Source organism: Berghia stephanieae, chromosome 7, assembly GCF_034508935.2.
Source record: "Berghia stephanieae isolate SIO BIC M18660-M18661 chromosome 7, UCSD_Bste_1.3, whole genome shotgun sequence".
Taxonomy (NCBI): Eukaryota; Metazoa; Mollusca; class Gastropoda; order Nudibranchia; family Aeolidiidae; genus Berghia; species Berghia stephanieae.
Genome location: NC_088366.1, coordinates 38035746 through 38054193, shown reverse-complemented (window position 1 = coordinate 38054193; position 18448 = coordinate 38035746). Strand labels below are relative to the sequence as shown.

Sequence of the window (18448 nt, the reverse complement as noted above, 5' to 3'; positions counted from 1 at the left end):
TTGACAACCATGACAATTATGAGAACCAACTATTACAAATTGTGTTGCTTAATGCCTGGTCAATGCGAGATATTATTGAGAATGATTGTGATCTGCTTGTCATTAACTATTGCTGGCTGAAAGGTGAACCAAATACAGAACTCATACAAGAAGGGGAGTTAGTATACTGGCCATATTCATGAAGGGACTTGACGTCAAAATTATGCCATAAATTAAAAAATAATAATCAAATTTCATGATGGATATGTCTCAGTACATAACCATTGTGGTGCTTAGGTACTTGTGACAATATAAATTGTTAGATATAGCCATTCTTCAGAAAATTCGACCTGTTGGCATTGTTATATCCATCCTCTAAATTTTGACCCTATGTGGCAGAGTAGTCTTAACATCACACTTTCTTCTCTTCCACTTGCACACTGTGGAAGTGTGTATGTAACCAGTCCTTCAGAAGACTAATAATGAATTGGCTACATATGGAATCATAAGGTGGCATATCTTATTTTATTAGCACGATGTATAGGCAGATTCATAGGACTACAGTGGGTAAAAGAGTGAGGATGGATGATCTTTATTGGTGAATTGCATACATTTAGACTGGTAAATTAGATGCCATCACTCTGAAACCAGATGATCAATTACACAAGGTATTCAGTTCTCCGGAAGTTTGATTTTACACTTCCAATGAGATTGGAACCAGTTTTTTTTTTGACATCACACTTTTGTTCCCTATTATAAGGAGCATTGTGTTTGTAAAAATGTGGAGAAAAAAATTGAATGTCATTCTTACATCTCTCGATTGCGATTTGGGTCCTTTTGTATTGCTGGTGGAAACCATTGACATTGCACTTAATTCCGGAATAATCTGACAAAAATTATGATTATGGTAATGAAAAATTACTTTGATGTCATTGTTTGTATTTTATTTCCGTTATTTGTGGGCCACTTTTGTCACTCTTGGTATCAATCTTATTGTAATGATGAACTTTGAGCTTAATTTTTTCTGACTTGAAATTATTACTTCATATTATACAGCATTGAGAAGAACATTTAGAAAATAAAAATATCATCCTCTTTGTTCAACCGCTACATTATATTCTGGCTGACTCATATATTATATGCTATTATGTATAAAACTTGAAGCATTTCTATGTCAGCTTTAGTAAAAACTAAAACTACTAAATATCATTGTGAGGAATTTGAGAATCATATTGTTGAAATCGGCTTGAAAAATGAACAGTAGTCTTTGTTTCAGAAAAATTGATTGAAAAACAACCGTTTTACAAGTAAATTTGACTTTGAAAATTTCTTTTGCTTATTTTAGCTTCTTTTATATATTTTGGACAATTTTCTTGATTTTTATAGCATTTTTGAATCACAATGAGATGAGGTTGATGATATAATTTGTGTGTTTCAAATATAACTTATACAGAAATTGTTGGTTTTTTTTACCTCTATGCCTTGCCTCACTAATGAGAGTTTAACAATTTTGAGACTGTCATCTTGAAAGCTTAAGCACATATCCTATCCTCTCATAATATGAGGTGACAGCTGTTGACATGTAAGCTTTCAATTTCAAAACGACCAGTGATTGAAGGGTCAAGAATCTGAGGCACCAATTCTTCTTTGGTGAAAAATCTGAAGAACTCATGAAATCAAAATTTTGAAATATGGTGATGATCTCTGAAATTGTTCCTTGGCAGGGCTTTGTCATCAGTGACCGTTGTGCAGCTTAGACCATCAAAGATTGTCTTCATGATTGACATGGTCTTATATGAAACACGTTGTTTTCTTTCACCCACAATAAACTGAACATGAAAGGATGACCTTAAGGCAGTCCCAAGCCAGCAAACTGATAGTAGTAATGATTGAGCTTATCAGGAACAAAGAGAGAAGGGGACAAGAAAATGTTAGAAGGAAAGGCTAAAATAAAGTGTAATAACTAAAATGTTAAAAAACAAAAGCTACAAAACAAAGACAAACCAACTTACCGACCAACCAAAAAGCAAACACACAAACAAAAAATGCATAAAAACAGATTATTTTTTTTGTACACTATCAAGAAATAATATACATATAGAGATTTATTGTTAGCTGTGCGTCAACAAACAGAAAAGGTTTAGCACGTTTGTGGGCATGGATTTATAATCATGTGCTGTGCATTTTATGACCCTTCATGAAAAATGAAAACCTGTGTAAGACAGAAACATCAATCCCATTTGGTTCTGTCTTACACAGGTTGGACTCTAAATAGATAGATAGATATACTGTAAAGAGATAGATACATAAATAGATATAAATTATAAAAACAAAACCCATGAAATAATAGTGCTCAACTTTTTGATAAAAGGACTTATTTATAAAACATTTCAAGTATAATTATGATCAACTTCTACAATATTGTTTCAAGCACTAGCTCTCATCAGGATAGATGGATGGATATAAAAATAAATATATACTCGTATGTATAATCATCTGTATAGCCTTCAAAAGAATATTTGTGTAAAAAGTAGACTGCAACTGTTATGTCCATAACATTTTATACCATGATTTAAGGATCTTCTTGGTGAAGATTGGAATGAATTTTGTATGTCCAGTATCATGGCAACTTTAACAATTGAATTCTTTGAATTTCAAACAATTCCATCGATCGTGGATTTATTTTTTATAGTGTACCTTTCATTAAGGTATAAGATAGATGCCATGTAAAAAAAAAGTTTAACAAAGGTATGCGTCTTATAAGAGAGGTTTTGAAGTTTAACTAGTTATGCAACACATCATACAAACGTGTAGTGCATGGTTGATTAAGGCAAAAAACGCAGGAATTCAAACTTTGAGCACATTTCACTTCAGTACTGATAACGGCATGGTACAATTAGTAAATTGTTGCTTTTACCATGGCAGTGCACTCCAGGGGATTATTAATCACACTAAATGAGCTTGGGTTGATGCTGTGTCCTGTCTTACCTCGTCCAAAATTTTAAGAGTTGCTGTTGGCAATTGACCCCAATATCCAAATTTGCTCAAATGTAAAGCGTTCGAATACATGTGGATATTGGGCTTTATAACATCTCATACTTTACAGCTGTTGCAGCAATAAATAGTGACTATTTTTCTTTATATATTTTCTGCAGACACAATGAAATTCTTAATTAGTTTAATCTACATTTGTTTGTGTTATTTTGCTAACAGGTGCTTACAGCGACAGTACAGGAATTCCTGCCTTGAGAGAAGACATTGCCAATTATATAGAACAGAGAGATGGATTTCCCTGTGACCCAGATGATGTGTTTGCTTGTGCTGGGGCCAGTGAGGGGATTCGGGTAAATTGGATGATTTAGCCTTATCTTCCTTATCATTTTTTTGAGTTGCAGTTTCGAGTCATTAAACATTTTGGTGGTGTTGGCATGGAAGATACCATGTCTGGACTTTATTTATCAACGTTTTATTGGCCAGTTGCATCTTTGGGTAAGACACTTCACACTCATTACTCCTTTGACTGTGGTGTAAATTACAGCCTCTATATATATGCAACATAGGATATGCCACAAACTTGTTGCACTATCAACCACACAAATGAGGTGAGAATTGTTCATCTCTCCTAGCTGGCAAAAAAAAAAAGAGTACCGACAACAAACAAGAGTGTAAATTCAATCACATTCTGTATATTTTTCCATTTTCTTCTTAAACATTTAAAATTATTTACTGGGTGGGATCTCCAACCTCCCTCAGTGGGCAGGGAGGTACTTGCTGTGTCTTCTATCCCCCTGTATCTGTTTTTCAATCGCTTTCTGTCTTTGTCTTGGAATGAGATTACTTGGTTTTGTTCTGACCCTGGCCGGAGTCCTTGGCTGCGAGGGAATCAGTCGCATGTATAGTTATAGTTTTGGGAGATGATTTATTTTCCCTTGTAAATCATATGTCTGTTATGTACTGTTATTTTTAAATTTTTAACATATGATTTGGAAACATTTGAGTGTATTCCTCTTAGTGGGAGCTTGTGCTGGTGTGAGACTTTTAGGTGATCTCAAACTAAGTACACTGATAGTGTGCTCTTGAAATCTACATCTGTTTCCTATTTGAAACATTTCCCCAATCTAAGTTCTTTTAATTGTATATCTAGAATGTTTTTACTATTCAATTTTCTTTCTTTTTATTGGTGCTGATAAGGCCTAAATAAACAAAAAAATTTATTTATTCTAGAATGTGATGAAACTGTTGATGACGGCAGAAGATGGTGACAATCGGGCAGGCGTGATGATACCCATCCCACAATACCCTCTGTATACAGCCACAATTGCAGAATACAATGCGTTCCCAGTAAGTGTCTTGTTTGAATACCATTACAATCTCTCATGACAGAAGTCACACAATTGTTCTATTCCAACTCAGTGTCATACAATTGTTCTCAATATTCAATGACCACAACATTTCTCAGGCCTGTAAATCGTTTTTTCCAAATTTGTCTGAAAATTTATTTTAACCACCGGTGACCTTGGGAGACATCCTGTTAGATGTATCAATCTAATATGCTTTTTATTAAAAGAAAAGTGTTAGTACTCACAAATCAAGTAGCCTGTCTGAGCATAAAGGGAGGGAATATTTGTCTAACTTCTGCTCTTTGGCAGTGGAGAATGAGGTAGCAGTAAAAGTTGAAGGGGCTTCAGATTTTGATTCTTCAGCTGGTCTTTTTCTTGACCTGGACATCCTGGAGGCAGCAGTCTGCATATGATAAGCAAGTGACGCATGTACTGGAGATCTGATGGCATCTTTCCTGTTGTAGAGCTCAACTGTGCTGATATTCAATGCCAAAAGATGGTACTTGGCAAACATGTAAGGTTCATACGTACTGACCAAGAGTGAGGACTGGTTTTTGGTGATGATATTATTCATCATACTGAAGGATTACTCAACTCTTAGCCCAGTGAATACTGACAGACAGGCACTCACAATTCTTTCAACTGAAGGATACTTTTTCAACTTGCACACCTTGCTCCACCAGACATTTAATTCAACATCTTCTGAGACAATGTCCAAATCAGACTGCATGGTCATTATTTCATAATGAAAATTATTAGGATGAACAGAAGGTGTGTACAATGGCAGCTGTCACTGCTTGTCCAAGAAGGAAAACATTCTCAATAATGAATTATTCAAAGCTTATATGGATTTCATGTAAACAGCTGTTAACATATAGGCTTGTAACATTGTGCCCCTGAAAGAATAAGCATCCTGTAGAGACATCTTAGAAAGTACTTCCGTAGAGCTTCCAACAAAAATGTTTTCTGCTGCAAGACAAATGCCTTCCTTGAAAGTGTCTAATTTGTATAATTGTTTTCCAGTTTCCCTGATAAATTCTGACTTGATAAAAAACTGAAGAAAACTCCTAAAAACTTCAATCTGTTTATCATAAAGAATACGTAATATTGGGAACTTTCGTTCAAAAAGTTTTTACTGGTCAATAAAATCGTATCCTCATGAGTTATTTTAACACATAATGACATAAATGATATCAGTTTACTGTTATGACCAACACAACTGTTTGAGAAGAACGGAAATGGTAATAAAAAATATACAGAACTAACAAAACCAAGAATAAATCAAGAAAATCAACTGCCAATATGATAATAATGCACAGGAACATAGATGCATATATGAAGAGTTTGTTTCCAAAGTGAGACATAAGGCAAATTCCTGTTTTGAGATATTTGACATTTAAATTTTTGACCAGTAGACAACGCAGATTACATAATTTGATTAATTGAAACAGTTATCCTCTTGCTCAACATCAGAACATAATTTTTTTTTAAAATCTATCTTTTTTTTAAATGTACTTTGTTATGATTTATAATTTCACTTTTTCTCCAAAATGAGACATATCCACCCAACAGATTTGTGCCAAAGTGAGACATATCCAATTTTGATCAAAATGGATATAGTCACTCTCAAGATGTTGGCGTAAGTAAGACAGAAATACAGATTTACACCCAAGCAGAGTATGTGCTATAAGCCTACACACTAATGGCAACTCTCAGTATTCTTGATGCCTTGGGGCAGACACCGAAGTTTCTTCTCTAACCAAAGAATGCAAGCTAAGCTATTTGATCATTAGATGAAATCTACTCTCATGACAGTGGTAAAGCAGCCATAGGAAATATGGGCAACAAAAATTGCTTATTGGCAAAAGATAGCGACAAAATATAAATTACTTGTCAGGGCTAAATTGGTCATCCTGGTTTGACACAGCATAGCATAGGTTTTTTTTCTGACCCTTGTCATTCTGGAGTCAGCAAATGGTTAGATGGATCTAATCCAGCAATTTGTACTCTACCATAGACTAGAGTCCTGGCTAAATGATAGCAAGCAATTTATGCTGTTAAGTTCCCTCTACAAGAAGAGGGAGGAAATTGTTTTGTTTTGGAATGTTTAACAGCGCTTGCAACACTCTTAAGTCCGATAAGCGCCAGGGCTTTGTAATATCAACAAAAGTCCTATCAAGAGCCAAGAAATGCCACAAAATCGTCTGATATAGCACAGAACAGCAAGATGGTAGCGATAGATCAGGGAGAAAAGAGGGCCTACCAGTAGCACCCGACCAACTCCCGCAGACTAGTTTCGATAACCATTTAAGTACAGTGACTGGATGAAAATTAACCCAAGACCAATCATAAACATACATATTGTAGTTAATTGTTCCATATTGCTCTAGGAAATTTAACCCACAAACTGTGAACTGTGAGGGCCAATTTCAAGTCGACCTAACGTACGACTGTTGTCAGGATATGACTGTCGGTTCCATCAAGAGATCAGTAACTGCGATGCGACTTGAGTTTCTGGAGAAGCTCAAGTCGCATCGTAGTCACTCTCACAGAAAGCGATGGAAACAGCAGTCATATCCTAACAGTTGCAATGCTTCCTACTCCCTTCAGTCATAAGCACCAGGGTACTTGTTAGGTTTTGAATGTTTAATGGGTACTGGCTCTTTCGGTCATAAGCGCCAGGGAAAAAGTAGGTGAATAGTAACACAATTTACTAGAAATAGAAAGACGAAACCTGTGCAAGGCCTCACAAAAGCCCAGACTCCTGGTTATAACTCTGTTGGGAGTCTACCAAAGTAATATAGCCAGCAGTCAATTAAATGCAAAGGAAGTTGATTAAGCTGAAAATACAACATACACTAACAGTAAATCCACTTACACTCCACTTAATATTAAGATACAGAAGGGTATAAATGAGAACACCAATGTAAGTTTCCTCTTCAGCATAAGCATTCTCTATTGCATAATGCAGTCACAAGACAATGTGCATGAAAAGAAAACAAAAATAACTCAAAAATATATTTTATAAATTTAATGACATCAAAACATTTGAAACAGATAAAAAACATGTCAAAGTCCACATCAACTACAGGATGGGGAAAATCAAACCAAAGTAAAAAAAAATAATCCTAATGAAAATTAAAAATGATACAATATCAAACGTGTTGAGTGGTACTTGCAAAAAATACGGGACTCCTCAAACAAAACCCCTGAACATCCCCCCCCCCCCCCAAAAAAAAAAATGTTAAGCAGAAAACATGACTACACATCCAAACCACTATTTAAAATAGAAAAGAGCCAAAAAATCCCTGCCTTCATGCAAATAAGGAAAAAGCAGTTCCATTGCCAGTAAGCTGAATTAAAACTGGGTGTATCAAAAGCTCAGCTTAAAGTTAAATAAGCAACAAAAAAATGTATGAATTCTAAGTCCAACAGTAAATAGACAATTCATGAAAGATGCGAAACTTTAGGGAATAAAAACTGATTGAAAAAAAAATACAATGTATGAACTATGCTAAATGCCCCCCCCCCAAAAAAAAAAATAAATAAAAACTCTAGAAAACAAAACTGATGGATTAATGAAATTTAAAACAATAGCCTGGTGTCAACAGCAATTTAAAAAAGGGAATGTAATTCAAAACCCAAAATTTTCGTGCTGATAAATTCACGTGTTGTTGAGGATAGCTAACTCTCAACATGCGCATGTGAGACTTGGGTGTCGAATAACCTGGTGAAAAGATACACCTGAGTTTCGGGTGTCGAATAGCAATCCATTAAAAAAAAAGACCTTCTGTCAATTCACAGAGAGGGACATAATCACAAGATTTAAGTATGTAGTCAGACAGGTCTGCTTTAAGTAGGCATTAAATGTATGAAATATGACAAAAATACCCAAAGGAAAACTTAAGCCAACCAAAACTGATTGAATAATTAAATGGTCTGGTGTAAACAGCCATTAAAAAAAAACACCATACAGGACACAAAGCATAAGACTCATAAAAACAATGGATATGGAAAAGGGAATAAAAAATTATATAAACACAGTAAATTTAATCTTCATCAGATTCTGGATCCTCTGTAACAGAAGTTGATAGGAGCCAACTATCATACTGTGCCCTGACATCATTACTGACACCAAGACTGTCCAATAAATTGCAATCATCCTTCTTCTTTTCTTCTTTCACACAAGAAATATCTCCAATCACCTCAGGGACAAAGTCAACCCAACGCTTCCCCTTCTTCAGAATAGAATGTTCACAAAATGGTCCCTCATACACTGACTTAAAGCCAACTTTATCATTGTTAAATTGTAACACCCTGGCATCACTCACTCTGAAGCCCTTTTGAGTCTTTAAAAACGACGCCACTTCTTTTTTATAGTCCTTCACACACCAATCCTTTCCATACTGAAAAACAGTGCCATGTCTTTTTAAGATGTCAATGTATTCGGATGGCAGCAAAATAAGAGCTTTTTTCCTGATGTCCTGCTCAATACGTCCGAATACCCTGTCAGCTGGCAGATAACTGTGGCCACGAATTGGAAAAAAATATTGAATAATACTATTTGGAATATGTTGTTTCCTGAATGAGTGCAACATTGACACCATACTGAAATTTTTGTTTTGTCCAAAACACGAGTCAGAAAATAATCTGACTTTCCTGCCCTGAAAGCTTTCACCGAAACCAGTTAAAGCATGCTCAACTGCGGATGCAATGACATTTGAGTCTTTTTTATTCTGTGTCTCCATCCACGTATAAAGGAAAACATTCCTTAATGGAACAGACTGTCCTCGTCCTTCATGACGCACGACAGCAAAAACATACATATATAGCTGACGTGAATAATACGCCTGTCCAATCGAAGTTTTAGGGAGAACAAGGTTCTCCATTACATCAAAACATAGTGTTAATGAATCGTCAACGTTGTCCATTAAGTCATAAAATTTCCTGGCACGTCGCCTATGAAGCAAAAAAGCGACTGCCTTTGCTTGCTTTTGTGCTTCAGTAAATCTTGGCGCAACTGAATCCGGAATCGCAGACAATCACTGCATATGTCCTTGGCCGGGTGCCCAAAAGCCAGATTGAACCGAAGCAAAAATATTGAATAATATAAAGCATAGGAAGCCTGTCGATGATTCTGCTCATTAAAGAGTTGGCGCATCTTGGCAACATTCATGTCACTGGGTAGATACTTCCATCCAGGAGCTCCACGACGTGCATAATGGCGGGCTCTGCACGTGAATGTTTCAATATGAGAAACGATTGACTCTTTAAACTCAACCATCTCTGGGTTTGTCTGCTGCCACCGCGACGCTCTTTTCTCGTGCGCCTTCCTTAAGGAAATTATTTGCAAGACGACTGAGACGATCCTTCTTGACATCTGTAAGGATATAAAAAATAGAGGAAAGATGTAATAATAATAATAATAATAATAATAATAATAATAATAATAATAATAATAATAATAATACTTTATTGCATCCCAAAAAGGAAATTTTTTGTACAGACGTGTTATAATTTACACAATAAGATAAGAATACAATAGAAATAGGATGTATATATAAAAAAAAATAAAAATAAAAAGGAGCAGCTCTATAACCAGAGCTGCACTTTATGATATGAATAATTTCAACACTGTATAATAGTTAAAACTGTCACTATAAATTGAAAATTGAAAAGATTGTAAAACAAATAAATTAATAGATTAATATTTATATTTTAAAAGTAAAAATGAGAAATAATTATATAAAATGATTATTGCTTGTTGTTAAAAGCCTAATACTGGACGGCAGAAAAGATTTTCGGTGTCTCTCTGTTTTCGTTGAAATAGAGAAAGGCGACCACTTCTTTCTGACATAATAAGTGATGGTCTTAGTGGATGATAGTGGTCATTTAATATTTTAGTTATTTTATTCATACAAAATTTCTCGTATAAAAGATCTACATCGTCAACATCATTTATATAGCGTTTAATGGATTTTTTAATATTTGAATTTATTTTGTTCCTTTCCACTGCTAAGCAATTGCCTCCCCAAGCTGTTATACAAAATGACAAAACACTTTCGATTACTGCTCTATAAAATAATGTGCAGAGGGTTTTATCTATTCTAAATTGAGAGAGTTTGATAAAAATATGTACGTCTGTCTGCACATCTTATGCCTAATTATTTTCAAGTGTTCATCCCACTTGAGCCTGTCATCAATCGTTACACCAAGGTATTTGTAGTGAGGAACTCGCTGGACGAATTGGTCCTTTAATTTTAACGGTTCTGTCGGTTCCTTCACTCTCCTAAAGTCAATCACTAGCTCCTTTGTCTTGTTTATGTTAAGCTCTAGGTGGTGGGCATCACACCAAGACACAAATCTATCAATTTCTTGCCTATAAGCCACTTCGTTGCCATTTGTTATGAGGCCTTGAAGAGCGGTGTCATCTGCAAACTTTATTAAAGGTACACTCAGGTTTTGACTTCTACAGTCATTCGTGTATATGTGAATAATACAGGGACAATACACAACCTTTAGGAGCACCAGTATTTGTAGTTATACAGAAGATTTGTTTTGTCCTAATTGAACATATTGTGCTCTCTCCGTAAGAAATTCGAGCACCCAAGCAATTATATACTTGTTTAAATTCAGACTAGTCAATTTTTGAACAACCAACTGAGGTTGCATTGTATTGAACGCTGAAGAAAAATCTGCAAAAAGCAATCTGCAATAGCTCCTAGCGTGATCTAGATGCCTGTAGATGTTGTTTGTAAACAGCAAAATGGCATCCTCTACGCCACGTCCTGGTTTGTAAGCAAATTGATGACTATCACTCAATGGCATAAACTGATTCCTAATTTTAACAAGAACAAGTTTTTCTAAAGATTTCATAACTATTGAAGTCAATGCAACAGGTCTGAGATCGTTCATAGTTTCAAGTTTTTCTTTTTTTGGAACAGGAATAATTTTTGAAGTTTTCCAAATTTCAGGATCGAAACGCATTGGAGGGACCAGTTAAAAATATGTGTATAAATGGGGGAAAGCTGATGGGCACATTCTTTTAATAATTTTCCTTTTAATCCATCCGCCCAGCAGCCTTCCTCTCGTTTAGTTTCGAAAATACGAATCTCGTTTCCTCTTCACTGACCTCAATAGTCATTTCATCTTCCAAAGCCCTGTCTAATTTATGTTTTTCATTTTCAATATCAAATTTGTTTGCTGTGTCGAAACGTGAATAAAATTTATTTAGAGTTTCAATTTCGATATCTTCTGATATAATCGTGGGCTTTGGATTATAGTTAACAGCAGTTTTAAGCCCCCGCCATGTGTCCCGTATATCCCCAGAAGAAAAGCAATTTTCAATTTTATTTTTGTACTTGTCTCTACAACTAGATATTACTCTCTTTATCTCTTTTTGTTTTGTTTTCAGATCTTTTTTGTTTCCACTAGTAAAGAGAGTTTTCTTTTGGTTCAATAAAAGTTACATTGAGATAAAGGGGTATATGAAGAAAGTATCAAGCAAGAGAAATTATAATGTTATAGATGCATACACACACAAGCTTCAATCCCCCACAACTTTTCCTTAGACACGAATAATAAAATCAAAATTCAACACAGAAAAAGGATTTTAAAATCTAGCTTGTGAGAACAAAAAAAAGTAAACAATAAAAAAAAAGACAATAACAAACGACTAAAACCACAGATAGGTAGTAAACCAATGAACTATGAGATGATGGATTGCGCCACGGGGCTGCAGAAACTTTGAGGCAGTGAAAATTAAATTAGGTACTCATTTACTGTAAAGACACCCCCCCCCCCAAGCAGCCTCCTTAAGCTGTATGCCAATTGTGAGGGGAATTTTAATTAAGTTAGGGATAAGCTATTGTGTTCCCTCAAATCTTCATGCAATATGGCACACATGCTACCTTCCTTAAATGTGTGTCTATCTTTATACTTTATTATGAAAAAAAATGGCGACTTTTAGAAAAATAAACAATTTTTTACTTCACAATAACCTCTCAAAAGCTTTTTTAATAGCTTTGTCAATGCTCTTTAATCATAGAGCTGTGAGCGCTTATTTCATTCTGACTACAATCTCAACGTTAGTCACAATACGACTGTCGTTTCCATCGCTTTCTGCATAGTGTTGCGGTCTCTGATCGTCGCTCCACTATTTTATTTCTGGTTGTCTCTCCTCGACATCATTTCTTTAATTTATTAGCAAAACGTGCTGTTTAATTTTTGTCCGCAATTTGTAACAAATTTTTAAAAAGTAATCCTAAATTTGTTACCAGTTATTACCTTGAAAACTGTAGCATCATGAAAACATTAAGACTATTACTATTAGCACTTCATTTTTGTTAACAAAATCTTTATCTACTACTATTACTATTACGAACATGATTCTTCTTCATATCAGTGGTCCAAACTACACAAGGTGAGATATAAAAATAAATATTCATTCATGCCACGTGGTGTGAATGTCCACTCACAACAGCAATAAAAAAGTATACCCCCCCCCCTACCATGAAATGATTTTTATGGTATTTTATAGATAGAATGCGCTTGGCCAAGGAGTTCACAACATTGCCATCCGAAGTATAACGGACCAACACACAAACTCTGTGTAACCATGAACTTTTATAGTCTGGTTAATACAGTTTAGTGAGAACAACTCACAAACGCGGATGGCAAAAACAATAACAAAGGCCTGAGTGACGTCATCTGCATACTATCTATAAACAATGCACTCATCTCGAGGGCAGGACTTAGTACTCACCTCCCTACATTACATGGCTTTACTCTATGTTCATTATAAATAATGAAGACGTTACCATGTCCTAAGCTCTATTTAATTTTCTTTCTACTTTCACTTTAACTAAGACTAAGTCTAAGTGATCAATACGAAAATAGCGTAATCATTATCATAACATAAATAGTGATGCGCTAGGCAATAAATCAGCAAAAAGAATAATTAAAACAGTGGTTTGAACCTGTGACCTTATTGGTACGACAACTCCGCCTGGCCGGTGAGAGCGTGACTCTACCGTATGAGCTATCCACGAACACAAAAATATTCGTATCAAACTCAGGTCATTTTTAGAGCTCTCTCTCACCGACTTCTGGAGACCGCGAGTTCGCCACACAACCATCGCGAAGTTACCAGGCCAGCAGTTAAGCTTAATAGCCAATATTCTCACACAAACATATAACATAGAAACGATTGAGACATTGAGTATGCTCCGGTATATGGGGTGAATTTTTAATTAGAAAAGTGAGTGGAGCAGGCACTTATGTTGGTAACAACAAGAGATGAAGTGAGTAGAAAAGTGCCAGAAGACAATAGAGAATAAAAAATTTTCTAGGCGGTGGTGGGGTTTGAACCTGCGACCTTTTGGTACGACAACTCCGCCTGGCCGGTGAGAGCGTGACTCTACCGTATGAGCTATCCACGAACACAAAAATATTCGTATCAAACTCAGGTCATTTTTAGAGCTCTCTCTCACCGACTTCTGGAGACCGCGGGTTCGCCACACAACCATCGCGAAGTTACCAGGCCAGCAGTTAAGCTTAATAGCCAATATTCTCAACACAAACATATAACATAGAAACGATTGAGACATTGAGTATGCTCCGGTATATGGGGTGAATTTTTAATTAGAAAAGTGAGTGAGCAGGCACTTATGATGGTAACAACAAGAGATGAAGTGAGTAGAAAAGTGCCAGAAGACAATAGAGAATAAAAAATTTTCTAGGCGTGGTGGGGTTTGAACCTGCGACCTTTTGGTACGACAACTCCGCCTGGCCGGTGAGAGCGTGACTCTACCGTATGAGCTATCCACGAACACAAAAATATTCGTATCAAACTCAGTCATTTTTAGAGCTCTCTCTCACCGACTTCTGGAGACCGCGGGTTCGCCACACAACCATTGCGAAGTTACCAGGCCAGCAGTTAAGCTTAATAGCCAATATTCTCAACACAAACATATAACATAGAAACGATTGAGACATTGAGTATGCTCCGGTATATGGGGTGAATTTTTAATTCAGAAAATTATGTTACTCTCTTGGTAAATAAATGAATTCAATAAGTTGTATGTTATGAATAAGTGATACGTTGTACTTCTGATTTTGATTTAAGCACCAGGGCACATGTGTACTTGGTACCGATGACGTAGTCTGTGACCTTTTGACACCAAAGCAAAATGGCGTTGTGAAGGCGGCAAGTTTCATCACCACCATTAATTTTTACACAATTTAAATTGCTGATATCTCTCAGCTGTTGGAGTAATGAGAAAGTGGTTCTATATCACAATTTAAACATGCTTTCATCACTAATTTGCCCAATTCAGGAGTTTTGTGTCCCTAATTCCCCTAGCTAATAAGAGCAGTCCTATTTAGATGCAAAAAGGAGGAGGACTTAAACCAAACTTAACATCATTAATGTAGTATAAAGTATAATAACTGATGGTAGTAACTTTATCAAAGAAGATATGTCCACCCTTTGCCATCATCTTTAAATACCAAATTCTCAAAAAAGTCAAAGCATACTACTAGCTTGAAATTCTAGGTCTACAATGACGATATAATGTGGTGCCCTCATAGTCATACATAAAAAGGTTCGCATTTCTTTTTTAATTGTGAAACAAAATTCTAAAAATACAGTTAAATGAAATTTGTATTTCAGATTGAAAAAATAGTCTTACCTGCAACCAAAACATTTGGGGCAGCACATCAAGGAAAATAAGTTCATAAAGAAATTTAGACCAGAGTCCATTTTCAAACCAGACAAATTATATTTGCAACTTATCAGTAGAATACGATAAACACCATATCAAAACTTACAGTAGGAGCACAGTAAGAATGTTTTTTAGATTGAAGCCTACAAATACATACTACTACTACTACTACTACTACTAACTATACTACTACTACTACTACTACTACTACTACTACTACTACTACTACTACTACTACTACTACTACTACTACTACTACTACTACTACTACTACTACTACTACTACTACTACTACTACTACTACAAATACTACACTACTACTACTACTACTATACTACTACTATACTACTACTACTACTACTTACTACTACTACTACTACTACTACTTCTATAACTACTACTACTACTACTACTATACTACTACTACTACTACTACTACTACTACTACTACTACTACTACTACTACTACTACTACTACTACTACTACTACTAATAATAATAATAATAATAATAATAATAATAATAATGATGATGATGATGATGATTATTGAGGCATAGTTAAGTAAAATGAGCTTTGCCACAGTATTGGGACACTTGCTCTTAATTTCAGTATGAGGAGAAGAAAATAATGTCCCCAGTCTTTGCTATGGCTTTCATTCCCGTCCGTTTGCTCTTGGGGGGCCGGGGGGAGGGGGGGGGGGGGGGGGAGATATCCCCTGCCTATGACAATATTCAGGAACGAATCTAGAAGATGAAATTAGCTATATAAACTCCATTACAGAGGAAATCGTCCAGATTAGACTATATCCTTCCTTGCAAACATGAAAAGAATTTAAAACATTTTGCATACGTACTTTTCGCTTTTTTAAATGATGCTGGCACGGTCTGGTTTCTCTTGATGTCATTCCTCTTGGATAATGCGACTCTGAGTGTCTTGTGATGAAAATCAGTTCCTTTGAACGTTAATTTAATCTGGTTTTGCAGTATAGACAGTAATCTGTCCCAACAAAAGAAATTTTGCTGACATAATATAAAGAAATTCTCTGTTTCTAACCAAGTCGAGAGAGAGAGAGAGAGAGAGAGAGAGAGAGAGAGAGAGAGAGAGAGAGAGAGAGAGAGAGAGAGCCTGCACTTAAGAAAAAAAATTCTAATTATTGCCATTTTTATCTACAATGTGTTAAGCGTTTTACTGGAAGTATCATACAGAAATGTTTTATTATTTGTTTATTCCTTCCAAAATATCAGGTTACATAAATAAGAGACTACATATAATGGATCATTCACGGGATGTTCATTTAAACCACCTTGATAGACTGTGTAGGATATGTGCACAATTTTCCTTATCAACAAAAGAAAAAAAGTTCGGACGAAAAAATGTTTTGTGTGTGGGACATAGAGAAAATATTAATCTTGTTTTTGGTGTAGATGTGAGTGGTGATTGTGAAGATAGACACCCTAAAAATATTTGTAGAAAATGTATTGATTTAGTCAGATCAGTTAAAAAACGCAGCTCAGAGTCATTGCGTCAACGAGCTATTGACATTGGGAAACAAAATGGAACACTATGGTGCCCCTTTAATCCAGACATAATTATCGATGACTGTGTGGTCTGTAGTCACACTTTATCACTGGATGGACGCTTTAAAAAGTCCGAGGATACGATAGTATCCAATGACTCTATGGAAACGACCCAGTCAAACCATGTGGAATCTACATTAGAGGAAGATCACCATGAGCTATCAGAATGAGGAAATATTAGGATTAGAGTGTCAGCCTACATGCAGTCGATACTTGAACGATTAAGCCACTATTTGGAGGCCTTTCGAATCTTCTACTCCATCGAAAAAGACAAGTTATGCTGCGACCGCTATGACACCTCAAAAGTCCGATTCAAAGGCTGTTCCAAATGAAATCAATACATTGCCCAGAAAACGTAAGCATGAAGAGGACAATATCACCGAAGCTGAAAAGTGTTAAAAGCAATGTTTAAAATGAATCCTGTTGCCACGTTCAAACAAAGAGGGGGGAGATTTTCCGTAGTGCGAGTGAGTGTGCCTCGAAAAGAAAGTGAGAAGGCAAAGACACCGACCAAAAGAAAACGTGTCAAGCTTTTGGAAAGGATTAGAATGATGAGTCTATTAATGTACAGATGGCATCTGAATTAAAGAAATTACCCATCAAAAAGAGGCGGATTATCGCTGAGCTTGCTGGCATCAAGGACAAAGCATTCATTCCCCATGATGACACTTTGGCAATGAAGGAATGCATGGGATTATCCTGGAGACAAGTCAGGAAACAACGAAAGTTTCTGACAGGAAGGGGAATAAAGGTGGAAAATGAAGGAGCCAGTCGAAGTGCATCAAAAGAAATAACGGGGAGTATGGTGACTGTGGAAAGCATGAATTTTCTTGGAGACGAAGACTTGACAAACGAAAAACCATTTGCCTTCGTCAATGATATCAGTACTTTGTTAGAGGGTCTTTTAGATTCTTACAATAGTAAAGATCTCATTTCATCACACAGATGATGAAGTGTGGGTTAAGTTTGGTGGGGACCACAGAAAGGACTCGTTCAAATTGACCATGCAGCTTTTGAATGTAGGTAAACCAAATACAACAACACATACCCTAGTGATAGGACTGGCATATGTTAAGGACAGTTACGGAAATATAGAACTAATGATGGAGAAGATAGAGCCCCATATCAATGACTTTCAGAACAGCTTAAGATGGAGAAGTAAAACTACTGTTATTTTCATCAATGGTGATTATGAGTTTCTGACCAAAGTGTACGGTCTGTCAGGTCCCCAAGGCACCTTTCCATGTCTGTGGTGTACCAAAACTAGAAGGGATAAAGGAAGACGCCTCATGCTTGATGGAGAAGCATAATGGAGATAAAAAACACACACCCAAGTTCAACAATTGCTTGAGATGGCCATTGATAAACATTGAACTTACACACGCAGTACCTCCATACCTTCACATAATGTTAGGGATAGTCATCAAGCACCATAGACTTTTAGAACAGGCAGTAGACAAGTTAGACATGAGAATTATCATGGATGATAACAGGAATCTATCGCAAAGAGGGACAGGCTTGAAAATATTTGGCGTCATAGAAGGGATTTGAAAAAACAACTGAAAGACGCAAAAACGTGCTTGATCCTTTGTCGTACAGAAAGGGACAGACATAGATTCGAACTATTGTACAAAATTGAAAAGAAGGTATAATGCATTAGGATTTGAAACCCTCAGTTCAAGATCTGGCCCAATCTGCTCGAGTCTGGATGCGATTTTAGCCAGACACAAGATAACACCCCAAGCCTTTCATAGTAGGGCCTTTGTCGGCAAACACTGTCACAATTAGTTGACTGCTGAAGTCAGAGGGGCCTTATTAGAAGCTGTT

General features: G+C 36.1%; 1 protein-coding gene across 4 annotated transcripts in view; it reads left to right on the top strand.

The window, feature by feature from the left end:
- Nucleotides 1–18448, top strand: part of LOC144977189 (alanine aminotransferase 2-like) — an 82902-nt gene that overhangs the window by 29664 nt on the left and 34790 nt on the right. For all 4 annotated transcript variants that reach the window (XM_078922124.1, XM_078922123.1, XM_078922125.1 and 1 more), the window contains exons 5-6: nucleotides 3193–3323; nucleotides 4204–4320. In XM_078922124.1, coding sequence (XP_078778250.1) covers nucleotides 3193–3323; nucleotides 4204–4320 — 248 coding nt within the window. The remainder of the gene's footprint in view (nucleotides 1–3192; nucleotides 3324–4203; nucleotides 4321–18448) is intronic.